Below are 18,402 nucleotides of genomic sequence, written 5' to 3'. Positions count from 1 at the left end.
TAGCTATAGGAACGCCATTCAAACTTTAAAATGTAGTCATGTCCTTCAAATACTTTTTATTTCAGCTTTGTCCTATCTTTGCAGATTTTATAAAACTCTTCAGGTTTTGTGCTCAAACCTCAGAAGAACAAAAAAATACCCTAGCTCTGAGGGTTCCCAGTCTATCAGTTCTTCCTACCATTAAGACTTTAAGACATGCTCAGATTGAATTACTTCTTCCTTGCGTCCTCTGTTTTGCTTTTACCTTGAGGCGCTTTCACAGAGAAAGCGGCAAAAGTTTCTCCAAACAACCCCTCTGTGATTGGCCAGCACTGTTTTTTACATCTGAGGTTTGGGAGGCAAATACACTTGTTGCTTACTGGGATGGTTCGCCCGCCCATCACCATGACACCTCTCTGTCGTGGCAATATGCATGTGCACTGCACTGCACAATAAGCAGTCCACAGACTGTGTTTACCATACAGTGCTTGGCATCATGTATGGTAAACACTTGTATCCTTTTAAAAAAGCAAAAAGCAGACGCCGGTATCCACCTGCATGCTTCGGGCATAGTTTTTCCACATGACTGGTATGTGTGACAGGGAAATTCATGTGTTGGGGTTGGAGTGAGTCTTGTCAAGCAAAATTACAAAAATATGGATCACTGGTAAGATTGGCTTTGAAATCCAGAATTGTTATCTCAGGTCAGACACAATACACTCAAAAAAAATTAAAAAGGGATTTTTTTTTTCTCCAGAAGAAAAAGGGCAGCTTTAGCAGTGTACACTATCCAAGTGTCAGACAGGACTCAAGTACCAAAACATTAAGAAAGGATTTAAAAAATAACAAAGGCAAATAAAATTAATGGAATTTTTTAATTTTTATGCATTTATTTTATAAACATTGTTGAAAGTTAAGCATAAAGCTATGTTATAGATTGCAAATATCTAAAGGCATGCTGGCAGATACATGGTTAAATTGTGCAAAAAGAAAATAAAGGCTTAAGCTTGTTCTTGGTCATCAACAACTTCAGTGTTTCCCTTCCAACACTGAGGTCCTTTCATAGTAGAGCTGAAGCCTGTCGGTAAACCTCAGAGCCCCAGAGCTTCTTTCTTCACACCGCAACCCAACAGTGCATTTCCAGCTTCGACACACTCAGACACAGATGAAGCTGGATTAAAAAAAAAAAAAAAAGATTCACTAGCATTTTCTTTGCATCTAGTTTTACCTTCTGTTTTAAACACATCATGGTGAACGTAACAGTTCCCTGTTGATTATGTATGTTACCGTTTTGAGCTTTAATCCATGATGCAGCCTTCATAGCCAGAAGCTCCCATTCCTCTTTTGCATCCATCTTAAAACCATGAAGCCAAATCAGAGCCAGAATGGAGGCCCACACTTCATGGTTGACCTAATTAACAGAAATGAGAAACACAGAAAACAGAATGCCATGTTGACATGATATTTAATTGCAAGTTGTTTCAGATATTCCATTAAAGCCACATTATGAAACTTTTTTGGAAAAAGTATTTTATATAATTGTTAAAATTGTCAATGCCATGACAGTATGGCATGAGGTAGATCATTTGTCAAAGAAATATCATCAAGCTTCTTCCAATGTAACTATAGAAACCTGCAAAAGTGCACTGCTCCTGTTAAAAAGACACCAATTGGAGCCAGGAGGAAGATAATGATACATATGCTACTCTACATTTTGCTGACTATTTTCAGTTTGGCAGTTATTCTTTGAATCTCATGTCATGGTGTGTGTTAAAGATTACCAGTGTCGTTTCAAATACTTGATGTAGTTGATTAACTCCGTATCAACTCTCCCTTTACAGCTCAACACTAAAACATGGTGGTTGACTCAGTTGCCTCACAGGGTTCTCGGTTCAAATCCCTGGAGACTTTCTGTGTTGAGTTTCTATGTTCTCCATCAGTTTTCTTTGTCTCTCTTGATACTCCAGCATCTCCCACAATGCAAATTCATGGTAAGACAAATGGCCTTCAAGTTGTTCTCAGGTCTGAGTGAATGAGTGCATGTTTGCTTTCCCTGCATTTTACTCATTACCTCTGCAAATGATCTTAACCTCCTCAGACCCCGCGTCCTCATATGAGGACATTACATTTTTGCTGCTCTGCACCATGACATTTAATTTGTAAGAATTTTGACCAATTGTCCTCATCTGGGGGGCTTGCCCGCACCACCTACTGGTCTCATAATGAAATTACACTCATTTGAAAAAAAACGGCATGGCGGGAATGACAGCGAACGTCTTCTACGGCAGCTCCCGACACAAACATGGACAAGGTAAAAATCCTAATCGAGTTTTATGATTGAAACTAGTTTATTTATGCACAATAATGTCTGTAGCTTCAACTGACATGCTTATTTGATATATTTGAGTAATATTAGCAAGCTACGACGTCTGTAAACATGACGTACTCGTTTGAGGACATCAGGTCTAGCTTCAGTGCAAAAACGTAAAATTTTTCGAAGAGCATTTGTGTTTATTTCTAGACAAAATGTCTAATTTCTAGTCAAAATAAGTCTTATTACATAAAATAAGACTCATTCTCCAAAAATAACTTGTTTTTAGACAATCACCACTTGTTTCAAGCGAACTTTCACTAAAAAATATGTAGAATAATTTGCCAGTGGAGCAAGTTTTTATTTCCTATTACAAGGAAATAGATTGTGCATTTTTATCATTACAGGGGGAATGTCCTTTTCGAGAGCTGAACGATTGCTAACTGCAATCACAAATGACTCTGAGATTGAAGATTTGTCAGATGGTGAAGAGGATGACCCTGCTGTGGGTGAAATCACTCCATGTGAAGCAACTGTGGAGCAACCTGATGATTCTGATTCAGATTATCAACCTGATGCTGCTGACATAAGTGAAGATACTGACAGCGATGCGAGTGAACCACCACATAAACAACAGCATCTTTTTTCTGATGAACCTCACCAGGATGTGCAAGGTCGCAGGGCAGGACCAAGAAATAGAAATAGAGAGTACTGGAAGTGTGCTCCATTCAACCCTGTTTTAGTCCCATTTCAAGGAGCTGATGAACAACAAGACAAGCGAGCAGATATGTCGCCGGTGCAGTACATGGAACAGTACGTTGACATAGAACTGATGAAAGTCTTTGCCGACTGTACAAATTCTATGTCATTAGCTAAAAGTGGCAGATCTCTCAACACATCGGTTGAAGAGATGTACCACTTTTTTGGAGCATCCATCTTGATGTCTTGTATCCCTTACCCACAAATCCGCATGTTCTGGTCCACTAACCTGAGAATCCCTTCCATTAGTGACACAATGAGACGCGACCGATTCTTCAAGCTGAGGAGCCATCTGAAGGTGGTAATTGATGACGACATTCCCGAAGACAGGAAAACAGACAAATTCTGGAAGGTGAGGCCTTTCATGAATCGCATACTCAAAGGCTGCCATGCTCAGGCCCGACCAGAATCCGTCTCAATAGATGAACAGATGATACCATTCACTGGAGCCTGTCCGTTCCGCCAGTATGTGCCGCTGAAGCCAAATCCAGTTGGCATGAAGAATTTTGTCCTGGCAACAGCAGATGGTGTCGTTCTCGACTTTGAAGTTTACCAAGGTTCAAAGGCACTGGCTGCACAGGTGCCGGACGCAGAAGGATTGGGTTTGGGAGCCCTGGTTCTCAAACGCCTGACAAAAACAGTACATCCTGGTACAAAGGTGTACTGCGATAGGTTCTTCACCACCACATCAGCTGTGGAATCCATGCTGGAGAAGCAAGTGTACCTAACTGGTACAGTTATGAAGAACAGGATCCCAAAAGCAATGCAGAAGCTCCCAACTGACAAGATCATGAAGCAGCAAGGCAGAGGTACCGCCGCATCAGTTGTCAGGGGAGATGGGAAACTAAATGTTGTAAAATGGTTTGACAACAAGCCGGTCCTGATGCTCTCTACTGTCCATGCTAAAGAGCCAGAGGATACCTGCCAGCGGTGGTCCAAGAAGGACAAATGCTACCTAACCATCACACGACCAAATATTGTACAAGAGTACAATGCAAAGATGGGTGGGGTAGACTTGTCTGACAGAATGATGAGCTACTACAGGATGAGGGTGCGAACAAAGAAGTGGACGATTCGCATGGTTATGCACTTCATGGATCTTGCTCTGGCCAACAGCTGGCTGCAGTATCGCAGAGATCATCAAGAACACAATACCCCAAGAAAGGCCATCATGACGTTCCTCACGTTCCGCATGGACGTGGCTCAGGTGTTCCTCAACAAGTGTGATGTCACACATGCAGAGGAAGAGAGTGCATGCTGTCCAAAAACTGGCCAAACATCCCTGGTCACTCCAATCCCCCACATCTCAGCGCGCACAACTTCTGCTGCTCATCTGCCGGAAGTTGCTGATCTCAAGAACCCGATGCGTTGCAGACAACAAGGCTGCCATGGGAAATCCCGTGTACGCTGTCTGACATGCAATGTGTTCCTTTGCCTGCAAAGTCAGCGCAACTGCTTTGAAGCCTTTCATGGAGGCCAGTAGGACTACTTGAATACTTGAATGTTTGTTTGAGTTTGCTATGACACGTTCATAATGATGTTTATAAATGTTGCACTTTTCCATGCAAAGCCTTTCACAGAGGCAAGCAGGAATACTTGAATTATTTACTGAGTTTGTTATGACATGTTAATACACTTTGCACTTTTCCATACAAAAGCAACACACTGTTTGTTGACAGTATAAAATAAACTTTTGTACTTTGTTAACCAATGGTGTCTTCATTTTGAAAGTCTGGACAGAAAGCAGCGTAAATGTACATACTGTGAAACACAGATGTAAATAATAACATTGATTGAATGATCTTATCGTCACACAGATAGACCCAATGTCCTCGTATGAGGACATTTAGTTTTGATATAACCACTTATTGTAGAAAGCTAAAATTTCATTCTTAGGCTAATTGGGTCCTTATGATCCCAAATGGCAAGGAAAAAAATTATATGCAAAGAAAGACCCAATGTCCTCATATGAGGACATTGGTTTTGACATAGTTCAAGAGCACATAGGAAGCTAAAATTTAATTTCAACTAAAATTAGGTCAGACTAATCCCAAATAGTAAGGAGACATAAAAAATGCACATCAAACAAAAGCCCGGGTCTCAGGAGGTTAAACTTCCCTAACTGCAAGAAACCACAAACATTATTGAGCCAATTTTTAAAATTAATGGTCAGAGTGATGATCATTTGCACTACCTACAATTTTACTTCTCATTTTCTTCATGTGGGAATTCTTGAAACATAACACTTTAAAATTGATATTAAATATTAGCTTAGAACCCACCGACTGTGGCTTTGCCTTTTCTATAGTTTTAATAGTTCACTCAACACTTTGTGCATCTTAATCTCCTCAGATGATGTCAACCCCCCAGCTCTTACCAGGCCACCGCACAGTGGTGATCTTCTCCATCTACAACCACGGTCCTGCTCAACTTTTTAATCTAACAGCTGATGATGACTGTGGTTATCTTCTGACGAGGGGGCCACACGGGTACGCAGACAGGAAAGAAATTAATCTGCTCTTTAATCTGCTCTTTAATCAGCTCTTTAAGGAGATTCTTTCACTCTATGTTAGAAATTGTCACTCACGTTAATGCAAGTGTGGACTTTTTGTTAACCAGGTTGTTTGTTGAGGAACAAGACTCTTTTGATGCAGAGGTGAGCCTCCTCACTCCCGCCACGGCTCAGGCTGGAGCGACTGTGACGCTCACGCTCACTGTTCACGCACTGAACTCACTAGAATCAAACTACGCAGTGACATTTTTAACTGTGGTCCCTTTGGTGAGCAAAAGAAAGTATTTCATTCATATTTTCAAGCTTTAGTACAGACTCCTCCTTCAGTGGTCATTGTCATTGCTGTCTGACAGGATGCTGACAGATCTCCACCGTCTTGCTCTGCTGTACGGATCCACTCTGACTGTTTGGCGGATTGCACCAAGTCCAGTTGGAGAGCGTCTCTGGTCGTGTCTGATGATGTGCCCTTTGGCCTCGCTGCCCTTCAAATGCAGAAAGGCAACGGTAATTTGACAGTTTTCCGCCACCCGCCACCCAGGGAGGACAGCTTTGAGGAGACCCTGCCCGACCTGGGGCATCAACACTCACACAAAAACAAAACAACCGGCCACCATAAGCATTCTTGAAACATAACACCTTAAAATTGATATTAAATATTAGCTTAGAACCCACCGACTGTGGCTTTGCCTTTTCCACTTGCTCGCCGGTCTTTCCCAGCACAGCAGCCAGAATTGCATCAAGTATCCAGTAGCCAGATGCCTTCTGCAGGGACACCAGCTGCAGCAGAGCATCTTTACTGGGTACCACAGCTTCTGGCTTTCTGGATTCTTCCACACAGGCTTCTTCAAACATGTCAAATGTGGAATAGAAAAAGTTCAATAAAAGTCTTAGCTCTTGTCTTATGATAAAACCAAAGTGAGTTTTATTACAATTGTTCTGTAAATTCCACTCAAGTACTTATGAAAACAAATCATTTCAAATCTGTTGCCAAATATTGTAACAATGCAAATTACAACAACTTTTTGAAGACACTATTCTTTCTTCTTCTTCACAACAATGTCCTCTTTGTGAGTGTGAGGATGTCAGCAACTAAAAACACAATATACATCAAAAAGTAAATGTAGTGGGCAGTGAAAGTCTGGCCCAGCAGGCCATCTATATTATGGGCATGTGAAATTTGCATAGATGAGACATAAAAAAATAATATCATGTCAAGTACTACATCCTTTGTTATTGTGATGATAAAAATACCAAGATCACAAAGAGGACTGTGATTTGAACCTTATTTGTTGTTGTTGACAGCCTAACAAATCTCCTATGATTTGTCTCTCTAAAACTCTTATGCAACAACTCCTGGAAAAAGATTAGCCTTGCTACTTGGGTAACTTTGTTACATCGCCTGCAGCTCCAGCAGATCTCAAAGTACTGTGTTTTTCAAGGGATACAATTTTAAGTTGTATTGTCTGAAAAGCATTTAAGAGTTGTGACCTTAGGTACCAGAGCTAAATGAGATCAAGCAGCATCAGTTCTTATGCTGCTCAGTGCAATTGCCTGACAACAAGAGATGTGCAAAAGCCGTTGAACCCCAGACAAGGACAGAAAACATTACTGTTTACTTCAGTCCATCTGGATATTTCACAAGTATTCCAGATTACTTTCACAGCCCAGAAATGTGGTAGTTTAATTAATTATTCTAAAATCCCCCCATAGCCATAAATGTATGCTTGCATGGTTTCTGTTGATTGTGTCTGTGTGGTGTTGTGTGATTGACTGGTGACCCCACTGACAAGTCAAGATAGACATCAGTGTCCTCTGTGACCATACATTGTAAAACTGGTGTAAACAATGAATGGATATGGTTATGAAAGTACACTTACCTGATTGTATTACAGCCCAAAAATTTATATCTGTTGAAGAAAAAAAAAAACAAAATAGAAATAAAGATAGATGTTCATAGTAAAACAAACAAACAAAAAAAAACTCAGTGTACAAGTAAATCGGCCTGTTTGCATATGTTCATGACGCCATATACCAGGAAGTAGGGTCTTAAGGATAAATCAAAAGTGTCTGAGATGTTATTTCCATTAACATGTATGCTGGAAAGAGGGTCAATTATATTTATATTTTTATTCTTCGAAAAGTTGAAGAAAATCTTGTTTTCACAGATTTTTCTATATAGTGTGTTTGTCTATGGATGTGTGCATTTTTATATTATCAGATATAAGCTCATAGTAAAACTGAACAAATAGTAATAGGTTATGAAACATTTGGTCGGTGAACTTTTATTTCACCGACCAAAAAAATATAATAACCTATAAAGTTTCAATTTTCGCTTTAAACAAATGAAATCTGAGTGTGTACGGTAATCTCAGTGTTAAAGTACACAAACCTTTTTCAGTAACATCTTTTAAGAAATCTGTGTCATGTGAACGACAGCAAGTAAAGTACTTGCTCTAATTTGGGCAATATAATTAAAGCGCAAACTGTGGCTGTGCAGCAAATCATCGATTGTTTAATTTCTGTTCCATTTGTGCCAAATGTTATTCAAGATTTGTCGTAAATTATTACTAATGGTGAATGCGGTCCAAGTATATAGTGAAAACCTTAAGAAACAGTGAGTTAGAGTTTTTACTTACCCTTTCGTGGAGAATCGACTCGACACTTGCTGCCTACATGGAGACACAGAGAGACATTTAAAAAAATAGGGTTCTAAGATTGTGACATTTCATTCTAACAATTTCTTTCAGGCTTCATTTTATCTTTACCAAAACGACATGACTAAATGTAAACTAAAAATAACCTATAAAGTTTCAATTTTCGCTTTAAACAAAGGAAATCTGAGTGTGTACGGTAATCTCAGTGTTAAAGTACACAAACCTTTTTCAGTAACATCTTTTAAGAAATCTGTGTCATGTGAACGACAGCAAGTAAAATACTTGCTCTAATTTGGGCAATATAATTAAAGCACATACTGTGGCTGTGCAGCAAATCATCGATTGTTTAATTTCTGTTCCATTTGTGCCAAATGTTATTCAAAATTTGTCGTAAATTATTACTAATGGTGAATGCGGTCCAAGTATATAGTGAAAACCTTAAGAAACAGTGAGTTAGAGTTTTTACTTACGCAATCGTAAAGCTGATCTGAGCATCATTTCTCCTTGGAGACACAGAGAGACATGAAAAAAAAATAGAGTTTTAAGAGTGTGATATTTCATTCCAATAACCGTTTTCAGACTCTTCTATTTTTATTTTGGAGAAAACCTTAAGAAACAGGGAGTTAGAGTTTTTACTTACCCATTTGTGGAGGTGCGCTGAAATAGCTCCTGCCTACATGGAGACACAGAGACATGAAAAGAAAAAAATAAGAGTTCTAAGATTGTGACGTTTTATTACAATAACCGTTTTCAGACTCTTCTATTTTTATTTTGGTGAATATGACACTGAACACTACTTAGACACATTTAGGGTGTTCTCAGATTGAATCTCTAAATCCAAATGTAAAATTCACTTTACCTGTTTTAATCAACACGTCTGGGCTTCAGTAAGTTTTTCAGTTGTCTCAAGATTTTCAGATTTTTACATCTGTCTCTGCAGACAGATAATTGCATCCGTCTGCATAGACCGACATAATTTATTGATATCCGTCTATGGATAACTATGGAGTCATCCCATCTATGCTGGGAGAACTGCATAGACCGAGGTAAAGATGAGAAAAATCTAAAAACATAAATAAATAAAAATCTATACAAACTAAAAGTTTTTCATATGAAGCGCTTTTGCAGTGTAATTTAATGGAGACACTTCAAGCAATTTGTTTGGGTGTGACCGTGCTGTGAGCATCAGCAAAGAAACATCAATAGATTAGCTGTGGTATCAGATTACCACATGTTAATTGAACTAGTTAACTTGGTGAAGTTCAGACTGATGCTTTAGTTAGAGCTTAACAATAACCTGGTTACTGTGTGTCTGACTGTCAGTGGCCATGTTAGTGCTGGTGAACTAGGGGGCATTACTGGGTTTCTGGTTGAGAATGCCCAACTAAAAGTCACCACTGGTAAAAAGGTTTTTAAGGTTGTACTGATTTTATTTTCACACATGAACTGGACAAGGATGCGCTTTAAACCACAATAAGTGTAGCCAGGTTTGCAGGATACATGTCTAATAATACTGGAATAAGTGAACTCCTCATTTGTGTTATTCCAACATGCAGTTGTCAATATTCACTGTATGCCGTAAAATTCATACAAGTATTTTAACTTTTTCTTTTTTAACCTTAAACATTGCTTGAAACAGACATAAATTTGTGAACAAAGAATTAGTTGATATATTATTTGTTACAATTATTTTATAATGCTTCTTACCAAAGAAAATGAAACTGAAATTATTATGCACCGAGACCTTATTTTTATCTTTATCAAAACTGTTAAAACAAAATTTAAAACAACAAAACGCAAAAAAAAAAAAACTAAAATGAAAGTACACAAACTTACTGCAGTATAATTTTTACATAACTTGGTATCATGTAAACAGCAATGAAAAGTACAATACATGCTATTGTGACTGTTTCTCTTCCATTTGTGTGAAAATGTAGCCAAAATTTTTTAATAAATTATTATTGATGATAAATGGTTTCCAAGTACAAAGTAATTATGTTTTTAAGTTGTAGCAGTTCCTCCTTAGAGTTTTACTTACCAGCCATTTGTGGAGCAAAACAAGCTGTAGTCATAATGTTCCCTAGACCAAAGGACATGAACATGTTTAAAAAGACAGACAGACAGATAGATAGAAAAACTAATACATTTTATTCCAAAAGTTGCTTTTAGAAGGTTCTATTCTGACTTTTTGAGCACACAAACAAATATCTTTTCAAAAGCCATGAGCATGGATTCAGACGAAGATTAAATCTGATCCTAAATGTAGAGCTGGCCTGGTTTGCTTTTACTAACAAATTTGACAACTTCAATACAAAAAGAACTGTTGAAATTAGTTACGGCTGCCAAATTATTTTAGACCAAAATTCTAATAATTCCTTAAAATATACTGGGGCATGCTGTGGTGCCGAAGGAGGTTAGCACGCCCCACATTTGGGGGCCTCGACTCCCGATCCCAGCGACCTTTGCCACATTTGGATTAAGAAAGAATTTGCTACTGCAGTGTCCAAACATATTATATATGGTGTTTAATATTATCAAACAAAGCTAAATCTTGTTGATCATAATTGATTTGTAACACTGATAGAGTGCAAAAGGGGTGAATATTTTTAATAAACACTGTATTATGGGAGAAATTCTACTTCTTCATCTGAATAATTTCATACTGAAACTTATTTGATCAATGTATCATATCAGTTCATAGTCAGTTGATATTTGCAGTCAATAGGAGGTTTACTTACCATTTATACCTGTTATAACTCTCTATTAACAACTATTTAAAATGAAAATCACTCACTTCCATAGAAAGGTGTCGGTACATTTCTGCGCACCAGTGGTCCTTCAACGGACTTGCCGCTGTCTTTGTTAACAGCTATGAAGGCAGTGAAAGAACTGCTCACTCCTGATTGGACACTGAGCTCCACCACCTTTTTCTTCATTTCTTCATCATTCTGTTTCCTTTGTGTCCTCTCCTCCGACTCCAGGGAGCGAATCATAGTGCGAGCAGCCAGTCTGTGGACTGTTAATCTGCAGACAAGAAGGAGAAACATCTAAAGATGGAGCTCAATCTCTTTCAACATAAAGATTAATCCCTCTACTATATTTGTTTTTTTTCTGTAACATCCCCCTTTTTCCTTTAGGGTATGGTTGCATTTCTGTCAAGATTAATTTTCCATTCGTTGTTGGAGTGAAACCAAGATATATCAAATGAACAAAAATAATTTCTGATTTATGAAGCAAAGAGTCGGGATCCTATCTTCACTTATATTTCCTTGTGCACCTTCTTATTCTCCCAAAAGTGTTTTGTAAACTAAAATAACCACCTGGTCAATTTAGAAACAGAGAAAGGGAGAAATGAGGAAATTAAAAATCAGCACTGTAGATAAATAACATCGTTCATTATACAGCTGCACTTTGAGATCCTGACTATGAACACGACAAAACACATCAGCTACATCGGACAACTCCTGATCACACTGGGTTTCCCCACCATAGCAACTCCCATACCCACAGAACTCATTTGCAAACCTGATTGTCAGGTTTGATATGCCTGACCATCAAGGTTTTACTAAACAGTAGCTCTAAAAGACTGGACTTAAACAGGCACCAATGAAATTCAGGCCACAGTTTAGGAGAACTACAACTAAAGTGAAAACCCTGAAGATGTCTCCATGCAGAAGGACCCCAGGACTGTCTTGTTACAAGGCAGCAGAGCCAGCAACTGCACCACTGTGCAGCCCCTCTGCTAATAACATCTAGTTGACAATTCTTAACCCATACACATTGGCTGAAAATGTTCTGCCATTTAAGAGACGTTCCAACTGTCCTAAAATCTGGACATGGGATATCGAGCCCTCTAAAAAAATAACTTAACACAAATGTAACACTTTATGTTGTAAAGTTTTTGAGCAACAGGGAAATAGATATTCATGGTTTCCATGAATATCATCTGACTTACACATATACAGTACAGTCATTGCTGTGAAACAATGATTAAGCAGTCTTACCTAGAGTCATCTGCATGTTTGAGATTGAAGTGAAACTGGCTCTGAGAGGGATGACCTGCCAGGCTGTATCTCACTGTCACACTGCCATCTGTTGCCTCTGAACTCTGTAAAAATTAGTTGATGAGGATGAAGATATATATATATGTGTGTGTGTGTGTGTGTGTGTGTGTGTGTGTGTGTGTGTGTGTGTGTGTGTGTGTGTGTGACCCCACCTGTAGAGTTAGCTGAGCATAAATCAGTGACCTTTGACCCTGAAAAATAGCTGTAATGGGTGGAGAGAGAACGGTGGCAGACACTCCCTTTGGTAAATCCCAAGAGACAGAAATGTTCTCCACAACTGGCTGCAGTGCAAACCTGAGTGACTGCATCACCTGTGGTTCAAACAATAGTTGTGAAATTATTTACTTTTACTATAATCACATTTTAATTTTTTACAGTTTTTTTTTTGTTTGTTTTTACCTTTGGTTGCATCCTATCAGCCCCAGTGATGAACTGAGCGTGACCTCTGCCCTCTTTGGCCATCCCGTTGATGAGAGCAGAGCTGGCTCCTTCTCCAATCCCAAAAGAGAAACACCTACGATACAAAAGTTTGATTTCAAACTCACAATAACATCAGAACATGAAGCAGACTGGGAATCTGTAGGTTTATGGTTTCACCTGTGGGAGCCTGCATTCTTCTTAACAAGATCAGTAACTTCTTTGGTGTTTCCCACCTCTCCATCAGTGAAGACAAACAACTGAGGGAGGAGATGTAAGTGAGCTTCGGAGAAAACAAGTTTGTCTAACATTCCAGAAATGGGTGCAGCAGTAGGAGTTATTGTGGTGAACAATCACATTGTTCATTTCGCATAGATGTGATAAAGCTGATTATTTGCTGGTGCAACTTCTAGAGCTGTTGCAATATCAGTGTGTATAGCTGACCTGTCGAGGATGTTTGGGAATGCAGGCTTGGCTGTAAATGTGCTTGAGAGGTTGAAGAATCTCCGTTCCTCCAAGATCAGACTCCATCTTTTCAACCTTATTCAGAGCCTCCTCCATGGTCTTCTCACTGTACTCCACACTCTTACTGCCATTAAGAACAATACAACCAATAAAAAAAATATATATATACTGAACAAAATGAAAAGAAACACTTTTAAATGAGCTCCTGAGTAGAAATTAAGGAAAGTTAGGGACTAGTAAATATTTTCTTTATTGAGTGGTTGTTGGTGAAGGAAAGGCTTAGATGACACTTACGGGAAGATGTGCTCAAAGGAAGAACCAAAACTGTAAATGTTGAAGTAGCAGCCCATTGGTAAACTCTTCAACAGCAGCAGCAAAGTGTCCTAAATAAAGACAAGATGTCAGGAGCTGTAAGGGTTTGTTTAGGTTTTTTTTACATCAGGAGTGCCAATTACTTTATGACAAAGATAATGGTGGGAAGTCTCAGAAAATGAACCTTTATAAAGAAAGTCTGAACAGAGAAAATAACTGCTTGGTTAAAAGTCTATAGAATACCAAGTGACAAAATTGCTAGATTTCTGGTTCTGACAATGGTACTCGCAAAGAAAGCATTTTTAAGACAATTGTTTCAGTATCGCAAAAACCTGATTTTTGTTCTAATCCTTCTCAGATAAGGAAAGTTTTCCTTTTAAATGGATATCTTACTCTAATTAATCAAACTTAAGACATTTTCTGTATTAAATAAAATGAAGAGTCATCAACTCCACACAGAAATGTAGCTGCATGAGGAAACCAGTACCCTGATGAACCAGTTGAATTGCATTTAATAGCTTTTGGGGTGACAATTAAGGGGTAAGAAAAAACCCTCAAACATTCCTTTAAAACACAAATAAATACCCGTGCACTGCTAATGCGAGTTTCTTGCGGTGTGTTGTGGTTCATGGCGCGGCGCATACTTCCTGATCGATCCACCAAGAACACAAACTCTCCACAGGCGGCGAGTGACGACATCACTGACTGGGGGAACTCAGGGTAAAGGCTAACCATCACCACTGGATCACCCATCAGAGAGCCTGCATGTTGGCGATGAAAAAAATAAAAAAATACATAAAAAATACATAAAAAATACATAAACCTACTCATATTCCAACAATTATGGTTCAGTAACACCTCAAGTAATCGGTTCTCACCAGGTTCGGCAGAGGCCTGTCCTGCCTCCACTATAGCAGAGGGCTGGTGGGCGTCTTTGTAATAAATCAGTAGCTCAATGTCTCTGTCAAACTTGTGTCCTCCACCCAATTTAACCTATAATTCAAAAACAGAAATAAAAAAACGAAAGTGAATTATCTTGTTTGTAATAACTACCTCCAGCAGTAACATCAGCTCTTTACCCACCGTCGCCAGAGTTTGATCAGCGTTGAGGTACTGAAGAGGCTCCAGGGAACAACTGGACTCTATTTTAGAGATTGGACGAGGAGAGGACACTCGGGCAGAAAAGGACAGACTGTAGGGCACCAGAGAGGCTGGAACTGAGGTCACCTGGACACTGGAACCTTCACTACCTGGAAACAACATGAGAGAAAACTGGGAGTCACTTAGTTTGTAATTAAAATGTATATTTGTGCATCCATCTATCAGCTGGTTTTCCTACCCTGAGGTTGGTATCGAGGGTTGAGCACAGCAGGCAGACAGAACCTCAACCCATCATCAGCCTGCACAGCCAGCTCAGTGACGTACTCCAGCCTGATGGAGGCGCTCTCTCCTGGAGGCAGACTGCCCACTTTCATGGAGAAGATATCTGGACTCTCGTCACTCTCCTCCAACAGGAAGGCCTGCTGACCGGAGCTCAGGGCATCATCATACTCCTCCTGAGCCTGCAGTCCACATGAAACATGTCAGCAATGTTCACTTTATTGTGTTTCAGCTTCTTCATAAAGAAGACATCTTTGTTCCAGCTCACCTGCTGTTTCTTCTTCACCTCAGCTACAATGTGTGTTTTTCCAATCTGAGCACTGAAATGACACACGGCAGCATCTCCAGGCAGAGGGAAGACAAACACAGCCTCTAGAGGTTTGTCCTCCTTGTTCTCATAGTTCAGAGTGGAGACCAGAGTAGCTACATGGTCCTTCACCTCCAGTTGAGCATCAATGCTCTTCAGAGGAACTAAATCAGCAAAAGAAAGACATGAATGAACCATAAGAAATGTTTAAATACATCTCAATTAAACTGTTCATTGTTCCTTCTATGCTGAAGAAACCAATAAATCAACTAGATTAAAAAGAGGACATGACTGAGGTACAGGCAACCATAAAATCTGTTATTATAGGCTGTTTAGGAACAGCTGGGTACCTGGTTCCTTCTTGTCAGTGAGCAGACCACAGCAGTTCACCATTGTTCCTGTGAGGAAGAAACTTTGAGGGGAAATGGGTTAAAAGCTTTAAAGTAGGCAGCTACTTTTTGTAATATCACAAGCAAAAAGAAAGAAAACACTGAAAATTAATCAGGAAAAAATTTCACTTGTAAAGAGGACATGACAGTGAAGTAAGCATTGCATTTAAAAATCGGATTTAATTACTTTAAATAAATGAATCTTGTAAACGGTTGTGTTTTGTGGCACATAGAAGTCATATATGATAAGATAGATCTACAAATATCAGGTCCCTTTACCCCAATATCCCACATTATAGCATGGGAACTCAAAAGCACCACATACCAGGAATTTCATTGGTGACTTCAGAGTAAATATCGTGGAACTTTGATATTTTTTACTTTAGAGTGTGTCACACCACAAGCCTCTCAAAAATCTGACTTTAGATTAATTTTGCAAACTTAAACAGAATCACATTTTAAGAGAGCAGACTTTTATTAGTTTTCTTAATTTGTTTGAGACATTGCTACTGTTGAAATAAGAATTTTAAAGTAGCACAATAGTACATAAGTTAACTTTTAGGTTAAGATAAACTTAGATACAGATCCGAACTGGGACAGCTGGTGACTCTCAGAACTTACAGAAATTCCTAATCAGAAAGCAGTCTTAGACTCCTTGGATCTCTTTAGATAGGGAGTCTGTCTGCCAGGCAATTAACAAATTCCTGAGCATGGTTCAAAAGTTGACTAGGATCTTAAAACTTTTTATAAATAATTGTATCTATATTAGAATTAACTATATTTCTTTAAGCATGTTTTTAATTAGTTACTTATTAGATCCAAACTTATAGTCATTATTTAGCATTACATTTTGTGCAAGCTTGGTTAAAAATACAAACTACTTTCTTGTGGAAACATTTTGAGGCAGAGATAACGCTGCAGCTGCAATCATATATCAAACTGGACAGCGGCTGCTACGAGAAGAGCTAGGGGGTTTTCCATATATTTGCCTTTGGGGCTCTTTAGCAGGAGGTAATAAAATTAACATTAAGACAGCCCACACAAAGGAAAAGAACACACCTCCTAATGCATATATTTAAATGAGGAGAATACGCATTCTATAAATGATTTGTTTTACAGCAGAAGTTCGAATCTCTTTGTGCCGAGTGAGAGTTTCCCGGAGGATGCATCTTCTGTTTTGTCTTTTTTTACTCAGTTCTTTGTCTCTGTTTTGTCATGTCTTGGACTTTTTTATAATCTAGGTGAGATGCTTGTTGTAACATTCTGAACTGCATTGAATTTCTCTGGATAAAACTCTGAATATCTGAAGTCTGACGTCGTATGATTGCTCTTTTCTCTCTGCACACTTACACAGACACAAGAATTCGGGACAAAGAATTAATTAACGAGCTAAATCAAGTTATTCCTCTTTTTAATTCTTAACACTACCAAAATAAATATTTTTTTTATTTTAAAATAGTCAGTTAAAAATCTTTAAAACGTACAAAGTTCGACCGGGTGTCGAAATGTGGGCTTGACTGCATACAAACCAGGAAGGCTTCCTTAGAAATGCGGTGACTCAGTTGGATTTGCTTTCAGACCAAAGCGCAGCTGTTCGTGTTTGTGTTGGTGTAAGTGCTAAAAAGTGCGTCAGCTCAAATAAACTCAGAAAAGAAGTGAAGGAGGCTTACCAGTGAGGACAGACGCTTCTAACGGAGAAATACAGAATTTACTGCGCGTTATCTGAAGACCTGCTGCTCAGATCTTCAGATAAAACAAGACATCAGCTGTTCCACTACCGGGAACGATCGGTTTCGTTATGAGAGCGCACCGGGTGGGTGGAGCATTGTCAGTGAAGCCCAGCCCTGTGCGAACATACATTTCGAGCAAATTTAATTTCCGCTGTTTTATTTCCTTATTCTTGATCAGACTGTACCTCTTTGCCTTTAAGTGTGTCATGGAGTGCAACAACCGATTCACATGAAATGACAAAGCATTCTTAATTGTTTGATAAATATTGGGAGACAAAGAAAAGTATTTAAATTGAGCTCCTGTTTTAGTTTTGAAGACAGTACATCTAAAGTTCTTCAGGTTTTGTTTTTAAATAGGAAGCATATCTTTTTAAAAAAACTTTCTTGAGTTGGCAAAACACACAAGAATGTTTGATATTTTTACTTTAGATACACAATAAAGTGCTTTTATTGTGTATTTGTGCAAATGGCAATAAATTCTATTCTCTCCATCAGTTTTAATAAAATCTTCTTCATTCACTTTGTCAAGAGGCAGACATATTGTGACATATATGGCTGACTGTAATTTTTATTCATTTATTTTGCATATCCTTAAAAATGCCGATGGTATTTTTTGTAATTAATGTAGTTATTTACATATTTTCTAAGTACAAAGTTGCATTTCAAAGTGGCATGTTCATGTGAAAAGAGATCATTTATTTTCCTCTGCATGAGAAAAGTGTAAATTACTGATGGTTTTATGTGAATCACTACACAAAATTTTATTGCATAACTACCGTACTTTCCAGACTATAAGTCACAGTTTTTTTCTTAGTTTGGTAGGGGGTGCGACTTATACTCCGGAGCGACTTACAGTCCGGAAAATACGGTACTGTTTCAGAGACATTCTTATATGTGTCACAACCAAATACCAGGCCAGGGTGATTGGAATATATTCCATAGTTCCTCTACATTTGTTTGCAGGTGTTTGTTTTATTTAAATTAAGTTTTTATTAGATTATAGTCCAGGGATATGGATGACCACTCCACAATCTTAATTTTTCTATGAGGCTTACTTATTATTGTGTTTGGGGGGTGTTGTTTTGCTGAAACACTAATTTTAAAATAATTTCATCATAAAGTA

The 18,402-nt window shown here is 38.5% G+C and overlaps 2 protein-coding genes across 5 annotated transcripts; one reads left to right on the top strand and one right to left on the bottom strand.

Annotated features, from left to right (window-relative positions):
* Positions 1-840: 840 nt before the first annotated feature.
* Positions 841-17,346, bottom strand: LOC129358759 (von Willebrand factor A domain-containing protein 5A-like). Of its 4 annotated transcripts, none has more exons than XM_055027885.1 (22): positions 17,220-17,346; positions 15,511-15,572; positions 15,122-15,324; positions 14,813-15,035; positions 14,557-14,723; positions 14,352-14,466; positions 14,059-14,234; positions 13,456-13,544; positions 13,141-13,285; positions 12,877-12,956; positions 12,679-12,793; positions 12,432-12,590; positions 12,220-12,323; positions 11,010-11,239; positions 10,254-10,295; positions 8,856-8,888; positions 8,686-8,718; positions 8,198-8,230; positions 7,439-7,468; positions 6,234-6,403; positions 1,267-1,390; positions 841-1,150 (listed from the first exon to the last, which is right to left on the bottom strand). In XM_055027885.1, the coding sequence occupies exons 2-22, from the start codon at positions 15,551-15,553 to the stop codon at positions 1,071-1,073; spliced, it is 2,394 nt and encodes a 797-aa protein (XP_054883860.1). In that variant the 5' UTR covers positions 15,554-15,572; positions 17,220-17,346; the 3' UTR covers positions 841-1,070. The 4 variants fall into 4 exon arrangements, 3 of the variants coding, with proteins under 3 accessions (XP_054883860.1, XP_054883861.1, XP_054883862.1); XM_055027886.1 differs by having other exon boundaries at positions 8,686-8,715; XR_008605836.1 differs by lacking the exon at positions 841-1,150 and adding an exon at positions 5,332-6,043 and having other exon boundaries at positions 1,280-1,390.
* On the top strand, positions 2,167-4,756 carry LOC129358761 (piggyBac transposable element-derived protein 3-like). Its single transcript, XM_055027889.1, has 3 exons — positions 2,167-2,290; positions 2,698-3,103; positions 3,299-4,756. Exons 1-3 carry the CDS (start codon positions 2,233-2,235, stop codon positions 4,530-4,532), a joined length of 1,698 nt encoding a protein of 565 aa, XP_054883864.1. The 5' UTR covers positions 2,167-2,232; the 3' UTR covers positions 4,533-4,756.
* Positions 17,347-18,402: the final 1,056 nt, after the last annotated feature.

The sequence above is a fragment of the Poeciliopsis prolifica genome, unplaced genomic scaffold, assembly GCF_027474105.1.
Source record: "Poeciliopsis prolifica strain line A6 unplaced genomic scaffold, Auburn_PproV2 SCAFFOLD004, whole genome shotgun sequence".
NCBI classification, from domain to species: Eukaryota; Metazoa; Chordata; class Actinopteri; order Cyprinodontiformes; family Poeciliidae; genus Poeciliopsis; species Poeciliopsis prolifica.
This window is presented reverse-complemented; position numbering and strand designations above follow the sequence as displayed.